This window comes from Paralichthys olivaceus, chromosome 9, assembly GCF_024713975.1.
Source record: "Paralichthys olivaceus isolate ysfri-2021 chromosome 9, ASM2471397v2, whole genome shotgun sequence".
NCBI lineage: Eukaryota > Metazoa > Chordata > Actinopteri > Pleuronectiformes > Paralichthyidae > Paralichthys > Paralichthys olivaceus.
The window spans coordinates 15265504-15286762 of record NC_091101.1 but is presented as its reverse complement, the minus strand read 5'-3'; the positions used below and the strand labels follow the sequence as shown (position 1 = coordinate 15286762).

The following is a 21259-nucleotide window of genomic DNA, read 5'->3' as shown; positions in this document are numbered from 1 at the left end:
GGTAGTCACTCTCCCATTCTAGTTATTTACAACAAGTCCGCTCTAAACTGTATTAATATTTGTGTACATTTGAAGTGAACTAAATCAAACACATAAATGCATAAACACAAGTTAGCCCTTTAACCATTTGGCTGATGCTTTTAACCAGAGTGCTTTACTGGATTGACCCAGAGGGAACAGAACATTATGTTTGCTGTATTAGCAGTTGCACACTTTTATCCACTGTGCCGTACCAAGACAAATCCTTTTGAGCATAATACATGAGTAGTCACAGGAGCAGCTGTCTGCCCTGCTCAAATTACTCACTATATAACAGACCTTTTAATGTGATCTCAACCTTTAAGTGAGATGCAACTAATGCTCTGCAGGATTTCACACAGGACGGCTCAGCGGCCGTCTGATACTGTGCACATCTGAGATTAAGTCTTCACATAAACCGTCGAGTCTGCTATTGCTACAGTGCTGAGGCCTGAAATTAGAGAAAATGTGCAGACCTTGTTTCTGGAAGAGAAGGCTGCTCACGATTTCCGTCATGGAAGCCACCTTCTGTTTCTGCAGTTTCTCGGGGGGGATGCAGGAATAGAAGTCATGCAGCAGCTGACTGGGGACAGAAAGCAAAGGGGAGCATGAATAAATAATCAGTGGGACGATTACATGGGTGAAGCAACAGGTGTGGTTTGAAAATGAAAGTCATAATTATTCAGAGAATAATTCTGTACAGATGATTGCGTGTGTTTTGAAAATCTCCTGCTCTGATTATTGCTGTGGCACAGTGGGGCAGTGGTTGGCACTGGTAACCTAACCAGAATGTTCCTGATTTGAATCCTGGTTTAGCCTGGGCCCTGCTGTGTGGAGTTTTCACATTCTCCCCGCGCTTGCGTGGGGTTTCTCAGGGTGCTCAGTCTTCCTCCCACAGTACAAAGAAATGCACATTAGGGTTAGGTTCAATGAAGACTCTTAATTGATAAGAATGAGAATGTGAGAGTGAATGGGATTTTGTCTCCACGCTGTCCTCCCTCAACGTCAGGGATTGGCTCCAGCTCCCCCCAGGACCCTCAAAAGGATAAACGGTATAGATAGTAATATGAATGGATGGATTACATGGGAAAGCAGTAGGTGGGGTTTGAAAATGAGCATTAAGGAAATCAGTGAGTCATTTTCTACAGACTATTGGATTATTTTCACTTTGAAAAAACTCTCCTAACCCAGCAAGAGGGTTCTGGGTTCAAGCACACTCTCCCTGTGTCTGCGTGGGCTGTCTCTGGTTTCTTCAGCTTCCACCCACAGCCCAAAGACATCCACCTTAAACGATAAATCTAAATGACCGGTTGTTTGTCTCTATTTGTCAACCTTGTGATACGCTAGGGACCTCTCCAGGGTGTACCCCACCTTATGCCTAATGTCAGCTGGGATTGACTTCAGCCGGGACCCTCAAAGGATAAGTGCCTCAGGTAATGGATGGACAATTATTCCCACCATGTAATATTCAAAGATTGAAAATGCAACCATACCAGTAAACCTAGCTTTAAACATCTCTCTCTTAAATGTATAGACCACTAAAAGCAGTGACTGCATCAGAGTGCCATGTATACTGCATGAAAACAAATTATCCAAAGCCTAAACATGGAAAATAAAGACACAGGTTTGACTCATCCCTCGTCCAAAATTCAATTTTAGAATAATTAAACAGTCTGGCTCCGAGCACTGACACCATTTAGAAAGATTGAATATCTGAGCATGATGAAAACAAATCTGTCTCCATTTTCACTTTGTCTTTGTCTTCTTAAATTATGAAACATATGCTGCAGTAGAAAATCTCATGGAAGAATGAAACGCACCACCACTTCTCCAAAAACACAACAACAAGGTTTGTGTGGGTGACTTCTGATGTTTGTGAGCTGGCACGAGAGCAGGTTGTGTGGCAGGTGCTCGGTGAAGACGATTCAGGCTCACTAATCATCTGAGCGGAATCTAATTAAAACCCATAATGTCAACCTACACCCAGTGGACATGCAGAGGACACATGCATGGCTACTAATGTCTGTGCAGGTACCACTCGGTGGATCACACTGTGAGGGGAGTTGAAACGGTGCAGCAATGTGACTGTACAGGAGGAGATAAGACAAAGCTTTGATGTCCACCTCCTGCACTGTTTGTGACTCACACAGCTTTTAGAAACTCTGCCCAGGGCTGTTCTGATCAAAAATGCAATGGAGACCTCACTTCAAAGTTCAAATGACTCGGCTATTAATTTTGCATGTCACGTGCAGACAGTAAAGGTAAGTAAGTGTTTTAATCAGGGAGAAAATAAATGAGGAAGAGTGAGAAAATGTGCATTGATTTTTTAATTCTCTGCCCCTCGTCCCCTATACTACTTTGCATGTGTGTGTTTGTGTGAGTGTGTGTGTGTGCGGCAGGTATTACAGGAAGAGCCTTTGTGACACTATGATGACACTGAGCCAGTTGGGGGGCTGAACTGGCAGATGTGGATAATCCTCAACCACACACATGGACGCACAAAAGCTCACATAGGTCACAGAAAGGTGAGGAGAGAAATTATGAGGATGATTGTGTTTGAAACTGAATGTGGCAAGTCAAAAAAATGTCAATTAACATCCTTTTTCTGTAAAGTGATAAGGTCAGGCCGAGACATTGGATCCGTGTTTGGTTGTTGAATTGCTAGAGAGCAAATACAAGTTCCTCCAATTTCTACTTCCACCGTCTGGTGAAGTATGTGTGCTGGGGCCCTTTTCTGAACTAAACAGTGTAGTGTAAGTCTGGGTCACAGAGGGGTTAAACAAGCCATCCAGAGTTGCTTTGCTCTTCAGGAGGCTGTGAATCAAGCTAAGAGAGGAGGCTCAAATGGGTTTTGTTTGGTGGTTTCGTAGAAATTGTCAATTGTCAGTTCACGCAGGGGCACGTGGAGGAGCTGCAGAGTGTGTGTGAGTGTGTGTCCCGGCCAGGATGGAGGGAGTGGAGGACAAAAGGTATGAGGGTCACTGAACACTAAGAGGAAAATTTAAGCTGAGCAGCCATACATCCTCTCTGTCTGTGTCCCTGAAATACACCAAGGATAAGGTAGTAGTGTGAATGTGTGTGTCTGTGTCTACATGTCCTTATAGGTTGTGTGAACCAGTTTTGGTTCCAAACCATTGTGAGGACGTTTTGGCCTCATCATCAGAGGTCAAGGTTTGGGTAAAGTTCGGGTTTGGCATTTAGGCGACTTTTAGATTTAGTCCATAACCAAAATGACGGGTGTGAAAGGCAAGGACACATTATGTGGCTTACCTGAGGAGCTTGGGATCAAACACCTTTTCAACATCATGCAGGACGGTTGGCAGGTACTTCAGAGCAGCAACCTATGACACACATACACACCCACACACACATACACACACAGTTGTTTAATAGAAGGTGACAAGGTGGATCTCTGAGTGAAAGGATCCATTTTATTTTTCACAGTGCTCCTTGTCTGTCTCAGTAACTTTCGGTGACTCCCTCTGTTTGTAAGTCTGCTTTGTAGCAAGAAGAGAGAACAAGAGGAAGACATCACACTGCAGAATACTAATGCAGTCAGAAACAGGTTGTGAGTGAGATCAGGTTGGAGGGATGGGAGCATGAGGAGGAGGAAGAATAGGAGGTAGGGAGCAGAAAAGAGGTGAAGATAGTGGTGACAGACTATGGGGTAGTCTACAGAAGTGCAGGGTGAGAGTGTGTGTGATTACCCTGAGCAGCAGAGTGGTGGTGTAGTCAGTTCTCATCAGGTTGTTGATGGACTCAAAGAGCCTCCTCAGCGAATCCTCAAAGTCTGCCTGCTCTTTCCCCTCGTACAGCCTGTAAGAGGTCAGGAGGATATGAATATAAATGTTACAGGAAAATCAAAAAACAGTCAAGGAGTGGAAGCATTAGAGGGAAGACAGAAATCCTAATGTGACATGATTAACTATGGAGGAGTTGGGAGGGGACGGATGACGAAGAAAAAACTGGTTCAGGCAGGAATTGAAATATGGGAGAAAACCAAAAGTGATTATTCCAGTGTCTTGGATTCTAGTATCCAATAGATCATCATCCAGAATAAACAAATTATTCAGTTTTAAGGTTGTTGCTTTTTGTTCTAACTCAATTTAAACAACTGTAATGACCGATTCAAATTCACAATATATAGCGTAACAGTGACCACCCACTTTTAGAGCGTCTCTGGTTCCACAAGTAGATTTTCCATTAATTTCCTCTATTGACACTTTAGAACATCCATATAAAAAGAGTTTTAAATCTGAAACCATTACGAATGATCCCTTTTCATATAACATCGTTTGACAATCTCATAGCTTGTAATACCTTGGATGGTTACAATATTATGGCTGATACTGAAAATATATATTTAGAAAAGGGGAATTTTACTTCCACAACCACACTGAACTCCATACAATCTAAAAGTGCATTAGACCGTGTGGTGTCTGAAATGCTATGTGTAGTCCTCCCCATAAAAGAAATTTATCTTTAGGTTTGAGGTCCACAGGTCTTGAGGAATTTGGAGAAAGCCTGAACGTATGGTAGGGCATTAGGTCACAGTTCTAAGTGCAACACTAAATTTGAGCTAGTGTCGCCTCTCTTCCTGTCACCCGACAACCGAGAAGAGCTGGATAGAAACCAGATGTGTTTACTTTAAAATAACGAAAACAACCCTCCTATATAAACGAGGAGATGAAGTTGCCTCGACAGAAGAGATTCACATTGGCCCTGAATCTCTCTCCAGGCAGAAGAGGAGATTCACATTGGCTCCGAATCTCTCTCCAGGCAGGAGAGATTCACATTGACTTCGGATCTCTCCATATGCAGATTGCATTGCTTGTATTGATGCTGAACTTTTTTTGTAATAAACATTTTATACAATTAAGACGGTGTCATCGGAGATTCCTTCATCATCTTCACATCATCGCAACCCCAATATACGACAACCGTCTGAAAGAGTTTGCCTCATGATCCAGTGGAGGCTGCTCACTGTCAGCTTTACGTGGTTTGTATTTACGTCCTGCAGTGATTGGAACCGAGGGAATGAATACCAATACATTCACGTATGAGCTTTTGAATTCCACGATGGCAGTGGAGGAGGCACCACGATCAGGGTTCAACCTTATCTGACTGTGTGTGCACAGGGGGGTATTCAAATAAAGTGAAATGACCTGCATGTCAGTTGTTTTTAAACTGGATTTTCTCCGAATATCTATCTGACATAGGAATATGTAAATGTTATTCCCTTTGCAGATTTTATCCTTTTAAACTTTTCAGCAACTCTCCTGGGATATGGCCCTGTATCACCCGGCAGTAGTTTGTATTTCATCACAGTTTGAATTGATTCAAAGTTGGTGATGACAATGTTTTTCAAGCCATCTTCACTGAGCCAACACTGCTTTCTCTGCACCAACTCAGAGTAAAATTACGCCTGAATTCTTGTGTTTTTATGGAAATGGGACCATCAGTAGAATTGGCTGCTGTTCCTCACATTTGCTTTCCACAATGTGGTTTAAAATCCAATCAGCAGGAAGGTGCAATATTCACTGGTCATTAAAAACTAAAGTGAAACTTTAATTTTATGTATGAATCTAAGACCAACACCAAAGTCCATTCTGTTTTAGTGATTACAGATTACTGCCCAGCATGCACTTGTAATCCAATACATTTGATTCAATCACAGTGACACAGCAAACTGATGCAAGTTCAAACTTAGCATTGATAAACAATGACTGCTTTGATCACAGTAATCCTTCTCTAACTTAAAACAAAAAACCCACACAACCCGCATCCCTTCATTCCAACTTCCTCCACCCCTGGCAAACTTTTTCTCTCATCCATCTCTCCACCTCCTTCCTTTCCCGCGTCTCCTCTCTATCTCTGGGTGATCCAGTGGAGCTGTGCAGTTGTTAATTATAATGGAAGTTAGGAGTGCTAGAGGGAAGGATTAGCATGTGGCACACGGCAAATTTAGCATGTGGGGGGAGGGATTAGGTGGTAACACACTGAGGTATTATCACCGGGCTCTTTGCAGAGTACAGTTATGATTACAGACGCATTGTCCTACTTAATCCACCAGCCCTGTCTGCACATTAATGTGTGTGTGTGTGTATTTGTGTCATAGGCTATTGCTGGGGACAGACTTTAGACTAATGACAATTAATTGGGGAAGGCTTCTCAAATTAGGGACAAAAGCTGTGTCCCCATTTGGGGTGAAAAGCTGATTTTAGGGTCAGTGGTTAAAATGACCATCGCACTTACACGCACACACTCCATATCCCATACATAAGCACAACAGTCACAGTAGCTTGGTGAACTAATACTGGAGACAGATGGAGAAGAGAGAGGGGGGGGGAGATAAAGGGAGGATGATCAGCAGGGGGGAGGGAGGGGAACAACACTGAGGAAAAAAGTCAGGCGAAAGGAGAGGAGAGTAGGAGGGAGAGTACAGAAGGAGGACAAGCTCAGCTGCATAACGTTGTGGGTGAGAGGGAAAAATAAAAAAGAACAACAAGGCAACAGTAAACATGTCCCGCATGAATTATGAAATCCCTGCCTGAGCAAGTCAGTCAACAATGTCACCTTCTTTTGAATCATAGTGGCAGATTCACCGCGACCAAGTAGCAGCAAATAAGCAGTGAAAATCCCCCCACGTTTGTTCAAAACATGAAATGCAGATATTTTCTCATGGCGCATGGACGAAAACACAAGTGGTGCAGTGACCAACATTACAGAATATTGTTTTTGGTGCATGATGTGTTTTAAAAGTGGTGCAGTGGTTAGTGTTGGAAAAATCCTGGTTTGTTCTCCTCCTGTCTGTGGAGGTTTTTTCTCGGTACTCTGTCTTCCTCCCAAAGTCTAAAGACACGCATATTGGGGTAAGGTTATTCAGAGAATTAAAATAGTCCATAGGCATGCAAGTGAGAGTGAATGGTATTTTTTTGATGGCCCTTTGATATGCTGGCGACGTGTCCAGGTTGTACCCTGCCTCTCGCCCAGTGTCAGCTGGGATTAGCTCCAGTTCCCCGCCACCTTCAAATAAGAGATTTATTGAAATTGTGTGTCTGATTATGATAATCAAGTATGTGCCTCTGTGGACTTTCAGTTCTTGTTTTGTTTTTTTATTCTAATTTCAGAATTTTTATTAGTGTTATTGAAACCGAATAGATAATATCCTGTCATGAGAAATTATCTGAGAAGATGTGAGATGTTATTCTAAATTGATATTATATATATAATATATACACAATATAATGTGTTAATAGATATTGTGATAGAATGAAAGATTATGTGATCGTAATATAACATCTCATAGGAAATAAGAAGTGATCCCATAATAATCACATTGGGTGAACACACATGGAAAAGGTGAAAAAAATAAATAAGAGATGAGGAATAAAGGTATGAAAGAAGGAGAGATTTTTAAGATGAGTGGAGGGATGGAAAGAAAGAGGATGAGGGTTATGACACAAAGGAGAAACAGGGAACATAGCAAGTGCTTGAGGGAAAGTAAAAAGAAACAGATACAACTGATGAACTATCTATAGGGAAGTAATGAAAGCTACCGGGCGTGAAGGACAGAACGAAGGTGAAGGAAAGAGCAAAATCTGGTACAGCGTGTCTTACATATTTACATAAGTAAACATTTCACGCTCCTACGCTCCGAAGCAAGTTTGACAAGCTAATAAATCTTCGATGCTGCCTACTTAACTATTAATGACTGCTAGTCCTGACGGTGATGATGATGGAGTCTAACAGATGCACCTACAGCACCTGCAGCTCCCTTGAATCCCTGATCCTCTCCTACAGTGATGACACCTGAGAGGAGGAGTAATGTGACGGGAAAAGTTGGAACAGAGGAAGTTGGAGTCGTCCGCTGCAAGTGGTTGGATGACGACAGTTGCAGGAGGAGAGAAGAAGAGTGGGAGGGTGAGGAATGGGGTGGAGTCAATGGAGGAGCAATGGAGTGATAATGTGATGCAAACACACACACACGAGACATACACTACTGTATGTGTGAACTTGTTTATACTCAAACATGCAGACAAATATATATAAATATATAACACACAAACACACACTCGGCCTCATGCCCACAAATCTGCGCACACACACAATGAATAAACAAAGAAACACACACCCACCACATCGATAAACAGATACCGATTCCAACAAACAAAACCCACATGACCTTTAGAAGATTAAAAAGACGGACCTTCATTGACCAGTGGACTCAAATCTCACACACACACACACGTGCATGCACACACGCATATACGTACACATGCACACACACACAAATCCCCTTCCAACTCAGCTCCCAACTTACACACACCCCCCACAACACACTCATACATTACTCATTATCCTTCAGGCAGAAATGATCAATTCAGAACACGCATGTGTCTTATAAACACACACTTCTATACATGCACACAAATGTACACACCACAAGTCTCCCACAGAAAAGGCTCATAACACAATTGTGGATCATGTTTCTGATCCGTCAGCATTCACGTCTGCTCTGCAGCTATAAATGGTGTTTACACTTATCATATGGTGCAGCTCAGGCCTCAGCACAGTGGGTGTCATAAGTCTCCCCTGCAGGAACTTTGTGTGGCCCGTGTGGTTGGCAGCCCGTTCAGCAGAGCTGCCCTGTCATTAGCTCTCATTTGGACACTGCACTTCATCATCAATGCTTATTAGCAACGTTGGTGCTGCAATCAGCAGTCTATTCTCACAGAGCTGTCAAAAACTATTACTCCGGTGCAGTGTCACTGGGCTCTGTGTGTGTGTGTGTGTGTGTGTGTGTGTGTGTGTGTGTGTGTGTGTGTGTGTGTGTGTGTGTGTTTTTGCATCGATATGGGTTCAAAAGCAAATGAAGGTCATTATCACAGTGATCAGTTCACAAAAAGCTATATATACACTCACTGGGAGTAGAGCATGCGTGAACGAACGATGAACTTGAAGATGTACTCGAGGGCTTTGAGGGTTCGAAAGATCGGCTCACACTGTTCCCCTCGGCTGGACACGTCCAGATATCTCTTCAGCACCGACATCAGCTTCCTAGGGGAGAGTGATAGGTAGAAAACAAGAGCAAAAGAGGACAGTGATAAGAAAGTTAAAGAAAGAGGGAATCAAAATCATTCACACATTCAATTGTCATTCCTTCTCTGACGTTCCACAGGTTTGGAAAGTTAATCAGCAACTCTATTTTTCACTTCCATAGAGCAGAAAGAGTGCAACAGAGTGAGTGGAAGAGGGACAGAGAGGAAGACGGGGCAGAAGGGTGGAAAAATGACAAAATAGTATTTCACACAACAGGTGTAGCCTAGCTTTCCTAGAATTACCACCCTGCAGTTCTGTGCCTCCACATTAATATGAGATCACTTTGATCTTTGACCACTGAAATCTAATCAGTTCATCTTTGAGTCCAAGTGAACGTTTGTATCCAATTTAAAGGAATTCCCTCAAGGTGTTTCTAAGCAGTTGCGTACATGAAACCAAAAAATTGTCCCAAATTTTAAGCAATTACCTCAAGGCATTCTTCAGATATCATGTTCACAAGGCACTTGACATTTGACCACCGACGTCACGCCTCTGGCCACTGGATGTTGCTGTTGCAGAGGCATCAAAGGTAATTCTCCGACACATGCAGACCTTGCATGTGTCTTTAAACATGCACTGAAATAATCTGGTGTGTCGAAGCAGGTGGAGAGAGGTGAGGGTGGCAGAGGGTGACGGTCTGAGTTTATGACCCGTCACCATTTCTACTGTATTAACTCAATGACGTGCAATGTTAGCACAGATCATAAAACACTGAACTATAGGCCTACAGAGGGTTAAGACCTGGATCTGTGATGGCTCTACTTTTATGAAATGGCAAGCCACTAACTGGTTTAAATCCTCTTAAACAATAAAAGTTCCATTGAAAAAATAGACTCTAATCTGGTTTCACTGCCATCAGGGCGACCTTGAAAATATTACCAACACCATTACCATTCAGTCCCACTTTCTTTTGTTTTGGCAGATGGCTTAAAAGGTAAGCACAGAAGGATTTCTTCCATATTTTTTTTTAAAGCAAGAGATTGGGAGTTTAAAATGTAGTGAGACGGAGTCAGAGTTTTACATAACTGCCTCGGTGCTGACAGGCGTTAAGCTGCAGTGACCCTGCAGGGGAGAGGAGGGAGTGATGATGATGAGGAGACAGATGAATAGATGGAGTGAAGACAGGAGGAAAGCAGAGGAGAGCAGTTATGTGAGGAGGAGAGTGGCGGGGATAATTGGGCAAAGAAAAGTACGGAGGAGGAGTAGTGGCAAGATGCGAGGGGAATAGAGATGCAGGAGAGAGGTTTTTTAATTTTCTAACTAAAGCTTTGGCAACACAAACAAATGTTTTCTCTAGTGCCCACTGAATTAAAGTGAAGTGAATTAACAGAGAGAGGAGGAGAAGCCAGAAGTGTATGAGGGCCATGCCTGAGTGCTTCAGCTGTTATTCCACAGGGAGCCAGGACTAAAGCTCCGGCTATCTGGGAGGTACAGTAAAAACACACACTCTAATCCTTTTCACTCGACTGGTGCAAATGCGACACACACACTGACCTCCAGTGGCATCTGGATACAGTGCAGTAATCAGTTACTTGCCATTCAATATTCAGATGACTTTTAAATCATGACAGAAGGTTTAACACTTGTGTGGCAAACCAGAAGGGATTATGTGTTTGATTCCTACTGGGACAAATACCAGAGCACAGTTTACGCCCACCCACCTACACCCCTCAACCACTGGATGGTAGTAACTGTATCACATAGTATCTATGCCCTGACGCTTACCGAGCTTTATCATCCAATTTACTCTAAATAAACATCATGCTGTACTGAAGAAGACTTGAAACTAGCACTTGAGGCCATAAACTCCCAACATATATGTTGACATATAGTGAGAAGTTGGGTCATTTCCTTGTTGCAACCAGTGGAGTCACCCTCTGCTGGTCATTTGAGAGAATTCGGGCACTTCACTTTCCAGACGTGGTCTTTTCGTCCATTTTTATATCCAGTGTTTGGTTGAATCCCACAGTAAAATGATTTACACATGAAATAACAGGACATGCTCAGTGAGGGTAATTGATCATAAAGTCTCATGTGGCAAATTCAATGTGGCAAATTCATGTGTTGTTTGGTTTGATTTTTCAAATTCAAGACATTAACAAGTCAAACAGTCTTGTTTTAAATTCTGATCATAATCCTTGGCACCATTTTGCTTTTTTGCAGGTTTTATTACTTTTTTATAAGTGTCAGAACACTTAAACCCTTTCAAACATCTCCACTGTGTTAGGAGAAGATATGCTGTTGATGATGTTATTTGAGTGAAGAGAAATAAGGAAGGGGTTTCGGATCCAGGAAGCAACCTACTTGTAAGCCAACGTGGCGCTAAAGTGCTGCTTGATGTAGGCCTCCAACACCGTATTGAAGTGCTGGAACTTTCTGTCGGCAATCAGACCGATGATGTATATCTGGCACAGGGAGGAGACAAACAGAAACGCAGGGAGGGTTTTACAAGGCCGACGGGAATTTGTGTACAAACATCTGATAGACATGTTTAGCTGAAAGCAGGTGGACAGGTAGTTACAGAGATGTCTAAAATAGATGCACCTAGATACAGCCTGTCAAAAAATCTGCTGCATCAGTTGATAAAGCAAGACAAACAAGGGTGTACACACGTACACACACACACACTTACCAAGGCATCAAACACGAGGATGTCATAGTCGTCCGTCTGAGAATGATCCATCATGATGTTGAACAAGGCATCCAGAGTGTCTTGCAGAAACTACACACACATATAAAACCAGACAAAGGACAAGTCCAGTGAGAGCGCACACAGACCCGTCTACGCACTTAATGCCAAGACACACTTGTATTCAAACGCGCACTGACCTTGACCACCTCCTCCCCATCGATGATTTTGAGTTTCTCCAGGTTTTCTCTGAGGAGTTCAGGTCGAGTCCTCCACTTGAGGAGTCCCAGCAGGCCGACTGGAGAGGAGACAGTCAGAGACAATATTTTCCATTCGGCTGTCTGAACTGGACAGACAGCACACACGTCAATATATCTGATGGATTCTGGAAAAGTTTTGGAGGATTTTGTGCCCTTAACACTACTTGATTGTTCCAAACAAGGTATAGACACATTCATTACATCATGGAAAGTCCATTCAAATGTTATATTATTATATTAGGCCTACAAATATGTGACTTAGATCACTAGGGGTCTCTCAATCAATACAATAACATAACCCTTAGTTTGATGATGTCATGGAGAAGCATAGGCTCATGGGAGTTTCTGTCATTAATTGTGCTACAGTTTGACTCGGGACAGATTTCCATGTCTCTGTAGAGCTGCCCAATGGAAGCTGGATGCTTTCCCTGTCCAATCATTTGTGACTCACCAAGCATGTGTGTGTGTGTGTGTGTGTGTGTGTGTGTGTGTGTGTGTGTGTGTGTGTGTGTGTGTGTGTGTGTGTGGTACAGGTGATTAATACTGCATAATGTTCATTATGGTGATGGACTGGCTTTCTCAATAACAGCTGTTGCAGTGCACCTGTGTCTGATGCACCTCAGTGTCTGGAGTGTATGTGCGTGTTTGCATTTGTAGACGTGGATGTGCTCTTCAGTGTGTGTGTGTGTGTGTGTGTGTGTGAGTGAGTGGCTGCCTGCCAGAGTGTGTAGGACAAAATGACATCTCTCCCCACTAATAAAACTAGAGCATATAAAATGTTCCCTCCCATCCTCTGCTTACTATCTTGATGGTAACACGCACACACGTCCCCTTGACTTCAGAGGACATTAAATTGACTTACATTGACATTAACGATAGTTACGACTATGGTAAATATTACCTTAACCTAAAACTTAGACCTAACCTTAACTTAATCTTACCTTAAAACATTGCTTGTCTCTATTAGGAGGACAAATCCCCATTAATCTGACTGTGTAAACAGATTTAGGTCCCCACAGCATGAGTAACAACTGAAACACACACTCACACAGTTAATGCAATATTAACCGAATTAGAATATTGTTGACTCACCTGGATGTCTGTTACCCTCATCTGCCCTCACCTCACTTTTCAGCCCTTTTTAACTCATTGTCTCGTCTCTGTCATGGCTGCTGGTCGTGTTCAGTGACACAGGGGGGTACTTTGGTCATATAGAAGGTTGGTGGTTCAACCCCAACTCCTCTAGTCTGCATGCCAAAGTGTCTTTGGGCTAGACCCTGAACAGAGCTGTGTTGTCAAAGTGTGAATGAAAAGTTCTGCATGCAGAACCTCTGTATGAATGTGTGTTAATGTGTGATTGTTATGGGTAGAGAAGTGCATTTAGTTAATTCTATCATTTTACATCCACAATCCAGCCGTTTAAACTCCCTGCTTAGTTTAAAGCCTTCATTCTAACCTTGATCTGACCCCTGCCCACTTCATGGCCTGTGTGTTAAAGCTCTTTTCCTGAGGTTCCGAGCAGGGTCACATGATCACTATTTTCATGCAGCACAGTGATCATGATTTTATCTTTGTAGGTTCACATGCTGCTGCTTTGTCATTCCTTTGTTTTGCTGCCTTTTGCTTTGTTTGTCCTTGTGATTCATTTGGACTAATTCTTTAACTCATATTGTTCAGTAAACCTGGTTGTTTGTCCTTTTTATTAGTCCTTTTTCTCTCTGTGCAACTGAGTGCCATATTGCTTGGCGGTGAGACCCCCCCCCCCCCCGGTGAGGCCCCTACAGTTAGTGCATGTGAATAAAAGCACCGGGACATGAATGTCATTAGCGAGATTTTGGCTGTGAGGGTTTGCCGTGCTGCTCTTGACGTGACTAAGCAGTAGCACCTCAGGGCAGCCTCAGTTTAGTCTGCTTCTCCAAAGCAGCATCAATTTGGGTTTGTTAATGCAAGACTGACATTCTAAATATTTCTGGATCCATTTTTCCTCTTTCATTACAAATGTAAAAAAATAGTAAATTTAATATTTTTTTTTTCTTCCCAGCATTCACGTCTCTGTCTTTTTTGTGTGCCTAATAATGAACTGAGCTCGGTTAATACAGATTTTCGCCTCACCTGCAACATGGAATAACAAACAGAACAATCTAACTCACCTTATCTTACCTCTAGCTCCTCTTGTTCAGTTGATTCATTTGCTTTGCATTTCATTTTCTGTATTTACTCCTAAGGCGCTTACTTTTGCTCTTACTATTTACTATTTCATATCTGTGTTTTCTTGGTGTTTTGCAATGTTTTGTTTATTTTCTATACTTTTCAATACCTGTGGAGTAGTTGCTCTTACCACAAGGACAAGAAATGTTCCCTGTATTTCACCTCAAATTTTCTTGATTTTCTGAGGTAAAATCTAAAAATCCCAAGCCTTAAGTCCATGACAGTGCAGTTAGACACTGGACCAGGGAGTTCTCCAGCTTGCAGCTGAGCACTGCATTTGTCCTCTACCAATGTCACAGCTAACTGATGATTCATTGTCTTTGCCTGGCCTTATTACATCGCAGAAAGAAGATGTTAATTAATGTTTTGACGTGTCAGGTTTAATTTCAAACACGCTCCTCCTCATAATTCCTGCCCTGACTTTCCTTTCCTTCTGTGTGTAGAGGTGTGTGTGTGTTTCTGAATTAAAATGCTTTGCCCTGCCAAGTCTATTAATGTCAACACAACATCGTAAAGGTGTCATATGATTGTGTAACACCTGCCCGACACGCACACCTACCATTCTGGGTGAGTTTGGTGGAGCAGACCAGGGTGGAGATGGTGAAGCTGTCCCTGGAGCTGAACGACAGTCCTCCCCCGCTCCCGGACACATTACTGGAGCTGCGGCTCAGCGCTGACGTCTTATGGTATTCGCCGTGGTGGTGGCGCGTCGAAGGCAACGACAAGTAGGAGTTCACATCTTCCATGCGCTTGCTGTCGCCCTGCGAGGACAATGTCATCTTTTTAACCCAACAAGGACGAGACAACAACGCAGATGTTCTTGTGTCACAGCAGCACCTTGGACTAGAGCTATATTTCCTGTGTTTAGTCAAGACGTCTCCATGCAGATGTGGGGGCAGAGCGACACTATGGTTTTCCAGACTTGCAGTGATTTATTAGGCTATTTGAAGTCACCATTTCCACTGTCATAACCCTATGTGATCACAGCACCATATCTACTTCGCTCAGCTTTGTTTGTAAACTCATAACTTTGAAAAGAGTGGAGTCGGAGTGGGTGAGAAAAATAAGGCCAAAAACAAAAACACCAATTATTGGCTCAGCATTTTTCTTGTCAGACACACAGCTCTGAAATAAACAGTGGTGAATGTAGTCAACAGAAGGGAAAGAAAGCAAAAGCATTGCATGAAAAGAAGATACCTTGTCTTTGCGTCTTAACTTTAGAATTGATCAGTTTTATGTGTCACTGTTTTACATTCATCCATAAATAAATGTACCATCTTCAGGTGAAAGATTGATGTCCCCCTGGTCCTAATTCCTATGATTATGGTTCTGCCTACATTGGTACACTCTCTACCAGGCTTGAATGATCTAATGACAATTTTGACTCCTTAGAAAATGTAGATCTTTATCCTTTTACACATTGATATCCTCTGGCCTTTTAACTAAGGTGGATGGAGTACTTTTATTCTACCGGATTCCCAGATTTTTACCAATTGTAGTCTTTATTACAGTAAAGGCTTAAATGTCTGTCACATTTTAGTTTTGATTTTATTCTTTCATGACTGTGATTTCCATATTGTTTTCATGCATTTTTAAAGCACTATGAAACTTTGTTTTGAGAAGTGTTTAAATAAATAAAGATATTACTATTATTAAAAGACTCACCCTTTTTAATGCCACACCACTAAGTAATAAAAAGCGACTGGTCGGAAAAGCTGTGGCAACAGGATTGAAGCCATGAGTGGCACAGAGATCGAGAGGAACGCAGGGATAACGAGAGATAATCGAGAGAGGGCACCGAGGGTCTTTGAGTGAATCACGAGTAATTAATCTTCATTGCGTTTGGCATTTAATCAATAAGGGATTCAATCTTAGCTCTGGCTCATTCGGCAGGAAATCTATTTGGCTTCGCTCTGCCCGTCTGGGAGGCCATAATCTTCCATCCATGACACTCACTGTATGTTTAGGTATGCATTGATGCAACAGATGTGTTTCCCTAGTATTAACTTTTATTATCTTCCTCATATTGTGGCCATGTTTCAGACAAACAACCGAGAATGATTGAGCGATCTGTAAACTCTTCTATTAATTTCACACTTTTTTTTGATTGACCATTTAAAAAGAAATGATTCAGGTTTGTTGTAATTGAGCTGTTCAGTCCAAAACCGGTTGGTTAATGAGCTGTGACCTTTCTTCATCATGAAAGAATCTCTGAAAGCTTTGCACACTGATGTGCTGTTCGGCTGACGAATGTTATTCTTGGGTAAATTCGGGGATCAGGGCAGAGGAGATTCGGGGTGACAGTTAAGTAGTTGCACATCCACTTTTCTACAGAATCAGGTTTTCAGTTTAATGATCCAATTCACCGCTTATTTGACTAAATTTGAAATCTTTGGAGAGGACACTGATAGTTGAGTTTATTTGGTTTCCTTTATGCAAAAGATCTGTTTCTGACCTTGAAGACGACAAGGTCATGCAGTCCATCCTGCAGGACCGTCCCATCCTCTTTCATCAGACGCACAAAGGCCATGGCAAAGTTCTTCTCACTCTTGTCCTTGGCTGAAAACGAAACGAGACGGACGTGTGAACAGAACTGAGGGGAGCGGGTCAGGAGGAGAAACAAATCAGGGGAATAATAGAACGGAGGAGGGAGGGAGGAGAATTGTGGCATGGCAGGAAGAAAGACCACTGATTTGTATAGTCAGGGGTGCGTAATGATGCCGTGGGTCATTTTCCAAATGCCTCCAATCATTTGGTCCTTAAAGAGTCACATTATTTACTCTGGGATTGTAGGAGAGATGTGAAGAGTGTTTACATATGGAGAGAAGAGACAGGGTCTGATACTCACACTCCAGTGAAGAGCGGTGTCTGAACATGAAGCGTAAATGAAATCTGTGCATCTCTTCCAGAGGGACTGCCACCTGGAGGACGTCTTGTGTTATTAGAGCATATAAAACAATTGGATCTTCAATATTTTGAAGGTAAACCAGAGGTGCTGGGGTTTGAATGAGGATCGCAAACGCTGTATAACAACCAGACATCTCCGAGGAAACTGAAAAAGGTGTCTTACACAAATACTGACACACACCTTAAACGTTTCCATCCAGCGGGGCTGTTTGACTTGGTAGTAGATGACAGATCTGTACTCACTGACCGCCTTATCCCCGGCTCCCAGACAGATGGAGTTCTAAAGAGGGGGTTGGAGAAAAATATGTTTTATATTGTGCTGAGATATTTTATGTTTGTGTGCGTGCGTGTGCGTGCATGCGCATGCTTGCGCATGCGTGTGCATGCGTGTGCATGTGCGTGCATGCGTGTGCGGATTTATGCCTAAAATTGATTTTCATTCAGGGATAAAGCCACGTCTATGTGCCCCTGACTCTAGAGGGTGAGTGAGTGTTTGATCAGTGTTGTGCTTGCTCACTGGCCCATACCACCTCAATCTTTTAAACACAGAACACGCGGTATACACTCACACACGGACACACACACTTTCAGACCTGCAAACACCACCTCAAACACCATACACACAAACCAATCCCCGTTTACACAAATCACAGTCCCGTTCAAATACACCCACACCCCCTCCCCCTGCCCCTCCCCAACCTCATCTCTCCATGCTGCTCACCTGAATAACCTTGCCCTCCTCATCACAGACCCACATGATGACCTCCACGTTTTTCTGAGTGGTCTTGTTGTACTTGTCGAAGTCGCCGCCCTGCAGGGTGAGATAGATGTCATTGCGAACGTCTCCCGGCATGATGATCTCCGGGAAGCCCAGCTTGCGGGCCACCATGGTGCTGCGGTCCACCAGGTGGGGGTACTCCTTCCGGATCTGAACTATGTCCCCAACCAGAGTCTTCATGGTGACCCACAGACCTAGACATAGGCGAGGTTAGAGAAAGAAGGAAGTCTGTTCATTCGCTGAGGTCCAACACTTCTATTAGATCCAAACAAGCTACACCAATTTCACACACTCACAGAAATCAGTTCAGTAAAAGTTGAATTGAAGTGAATTTTCTTTTTCCTTATTCAGATCCACTCCAAAATTGAATTTTAATCTTGAACATAACAGGACGATATTGTGGGACTCCATTACTAGATATCCATTGTCAGTAAAGAACCTTTTCCAAATAAACAAAGCTTGATACTGACTGGCCTATATAAACTTTTAATAAAGAGTTACTCTTCATTCATTAATTATTCAGGATTTCGTGTAAATGAAAGTAAACAGCTAAAAGGTCTGAAGGAGAGAAATGTAATACTGTAAAATCCATCAGTGACCGAAGTTAATCACACAAACTCATGTAAACTAAGGATATGTGTAGATATGAGAGAGTTAAAATATCTTGTCTAGCTCATTCCGACTTGCCTGCTGCTGTAACAACTGAATTTCCCCAGTGTGTGGATCCATAAAGTTTCATCTTATATAATACTTCACACAACTTTATAGAAATAAATATTCATAAAGAGATGTACCACTCCAGGCTGTTTCAAATGAGCAATACATAAGTACGTTTTAATTTCCCTCTGCAGGTAAGTAAACCCAAATGAAAAACAAATTAATGACAAAAGAATTTCAACAACATAAATCAGACCTAATATTAAACATCTTCACATGTTTTCAGGACCCACAAAAACTCAGAAAGGGAGATCACACTTTGTGTTTTTCTAAACCTGTAAATAACAAAATTGACAGAAATTGACAGCAAGAAAGGGGGGAGAGACAATTAGGGAAAAGAGTTGGTAAAATCTAGACTATGTCACAAACCCACATTTTCAAGGCAAAACACATCCCTCCAGGGAAAACTGTGAATGTGTGTTACTGCGTGTAAGCCACTCAAAGTGAGAGGGAGGAGAGATTAGGGGTGAGTAATGTTAAGAACAGACATCTGATGGCCTCCGGTTCTCCCTCCCTATCTGTTCGTCCGAGTGATCCTTTCATATCTAGGTTGTGCCCCCGGCCTTCAGGAGCGAGGGGAGGGTTAAAGAAGTGAGCGATATGACAGTGCAGTCCTGTATTTGGGTTTAGTTCATGTGGAACGAGTCGGTGTCAACCACAGGGGCTGTCAAAGTGGGCTATAAACATGAGGAAGTGGGCAGGAGGACTGGAGGCTGGTGATGAAGAAGGAGAAATAAAGGGTAAGTAATATGAAAACGCTGAGCTCAAGGGCGCGCGCTATCCATCAGGATAATGTCCTTCTTTCTCACACACGCAGCAGAGAGAGGAGGCGAGAAATGTCCATTTTATCTCACCACAAATGGCTGCAGAGTGCACAGTCCAGTGGGAACCCTCAGCCCGAACAGGGCCGCTAAATTTGGCTGAGCGGTCACATGACTCACACACACGCAAAAGGGAAGAGAGAGCAAAGCCTGTAAGTGCGGTACACTACCTTGGCCGCCACTGTCTCCTCGTGATGCAGTCACTTTGTTCAGCAAGGTGTGAAGAAAGTCGTTCTCAGCGACCACCCTGGAGCCAAACAAGTTCACACAAACACACTTCAAACACACAGAAAACGTTTAATCTCCAAATCGTGCTCATGGTGACATTTTCGCCCACGCAAGTTACAGGAACAGAAAGAAGAGGTGGCATAATAGAGGAGGGAAATAGGACGTACGGGAAGAAGGGGATGAAGAACTGCTTCTCTTCCTCACATTCGATCTTCCCTTTGATGATGTCGCTGATGTCCATCACTGCAGAGACGAGAAAACAAATGTGTCTGTTATGAGAAAAATCCATAGAAATGTCTGTACAGTAAATTGTGATGTGTCACATCAGTCAACACTGAATGTGAGATTTTATGAGGATTAAGAAAAAAACTGTTTCTGAGACAGTGGCAGCAACAAAAGCCTAAAGGGCTGCAACTTTCTTTTACCTTAGCAGCTTATGTATTAGTCTGATGGTTCACTGAGTTGGACTAGAGAGAATGTTGCTGCCTCCATGTAAGTTTGCTGAGCAGAAAGATGCAGCTTAAATAGCCAGATCCAGGTCCAGCAAGTTCCAGAGTGATGCTAACGGGTAGATGTTACAAGCATCATAAACACCCCCGACTCTCTCACAGTGAATCCAGCAAGGGATCATCCGCTTTGTTCTCATATCGAGTTCTCCTGACTTTCTACAGACTTATACTTGGAGGACAGGCGGAGAAAGTCTGCATTCACACGTGCATGCATCTCCTCCAGAGAAAGTACTGAGTCAGTATCTGCAGAGTTCAGTTCATGTCTGAGAGCAGCTCCAGTCAATAAAGGCAACCAGCATAGTTTCTAATATTCAAAATAGAACTTTGGAAAATATGAAGAGTTCTGACCAGAGTTTGGTGTTTTTGTTACAGCAGCTCTTCTGGTTCAGAAGGTCTTTCAGTTGAGAGCTACACTCAGCACATTGATAGGGTTTGATTTTTTTCTCTACATTATCTACATTAACTTCATAGATCTAATCACCCCATGTGGCTGCAGAGGGTGCTGTTACACAGTGTTGCTTTAATATATGTGATAAAACTTGCAGCTGCAGCAGCAAAAGCTCATAAACCTGACAAATATACTCTGACCTTTGGGGAACAAGAGTAAAAGAGACTAAAGAGGCAGCTAAAGGACACTACTGTTGGATAAACTGGTGTAAACATTGCAATGCAGGGAGACGAACCAGCCTCTCTCTATCATTAGATACACAGCAGCTTATCAGAGTGAAGCCTGATAACTACAATAAATACTGCCCATCACTTCACTGCTCAAACTGGATATTTAGCTGCACTTTTGACCAAAAAACAAATTACATTGGCTCCAGTTCAAGTACCTGCCACCCCAAACGGCCGCCTCAGGCCCTGAGTGCACTTCTTGTGGTTTGTGTCTTTCAGGTCCATCCTGCCCACTCTCACTATCTGACAGATTAGATAAATCTTCTCTCTGCTCAGATCCTTGTTTCCCAAGTCCTGGAAGACAAAGATACAAAGGAGAAGTAGAAAAGAGAGAGAGAAAAGAAAACAAAGGAAGTAAGGGAGAAGTGGAGTTGGGGACAGACGATTAGGAGAGGAGAGGATGAGAG

The 21259-nt window shown here is 42.8% G+C and overlaps 1 protein-coding gene across 1 annotated transcript in view; it reads right to left on the bottom strand.

Annotated features, from left to right (window-relative positions):
• Positions 1 to 21259, bottom strand: part of dock2-like (dedicator of cytokinesis protein 2) — a 93152-nt gene that overhangs the window by 65821 nt on the left and 6072 nt on the right. The window contains exons 10-24 of the mRNA XM_020085913.2: positions 21011 to 21146; positions 19836 to 19911; positions 19611 to 19687; positions 17846 to 18096; positions 17306 to 17404; positions 17066 to 17138; positions 16673 to 16776; positions 14777 to 14978; positions 11950 to 12047; positions 11753 to 11842; positions 11425 to 11525; positions 8944 to 9078; positions 3726 to 3834; positions 3289 to 3359; positions 495 to 601 (exon numbers count right to left, since the gene is read on the bottom strand). Coding sequence (XP_019941472.1) covers positions 495 to 601; positions 3289 to 3359; positions 3726 to 3834; positions 8944 to 9078; positions 11425 to 11525; positions 11753 to 11842; positions 11950 to 12047; positions 14777 to 14978; positions 16673 to 16776; positions 17066 to 17138; positions 17306 to 17404; positions 17846 to 18096; positions 19611 to 19687; positions 19836 to 19911; positions 21011 to 21146 — 1729 coding nt within the window. The remainder of the gene's footprint in view (positions 1 to 494; positions 602 to 3288; positions 3360 to 3725; positions 3835 to 8943; positions 9079 to 11424; positions 11526 to 11752; positions 11843 to 11949; positions 12048 to 14776; positions 14979 to 16672; positions 16777 to 17065; positions 17139 to 17305; positions 17405 to 17845; positions 18097 to 19610; positions 19688 to 19835; positions 19912 to 21010; positions 21147 to 21259) is intronic.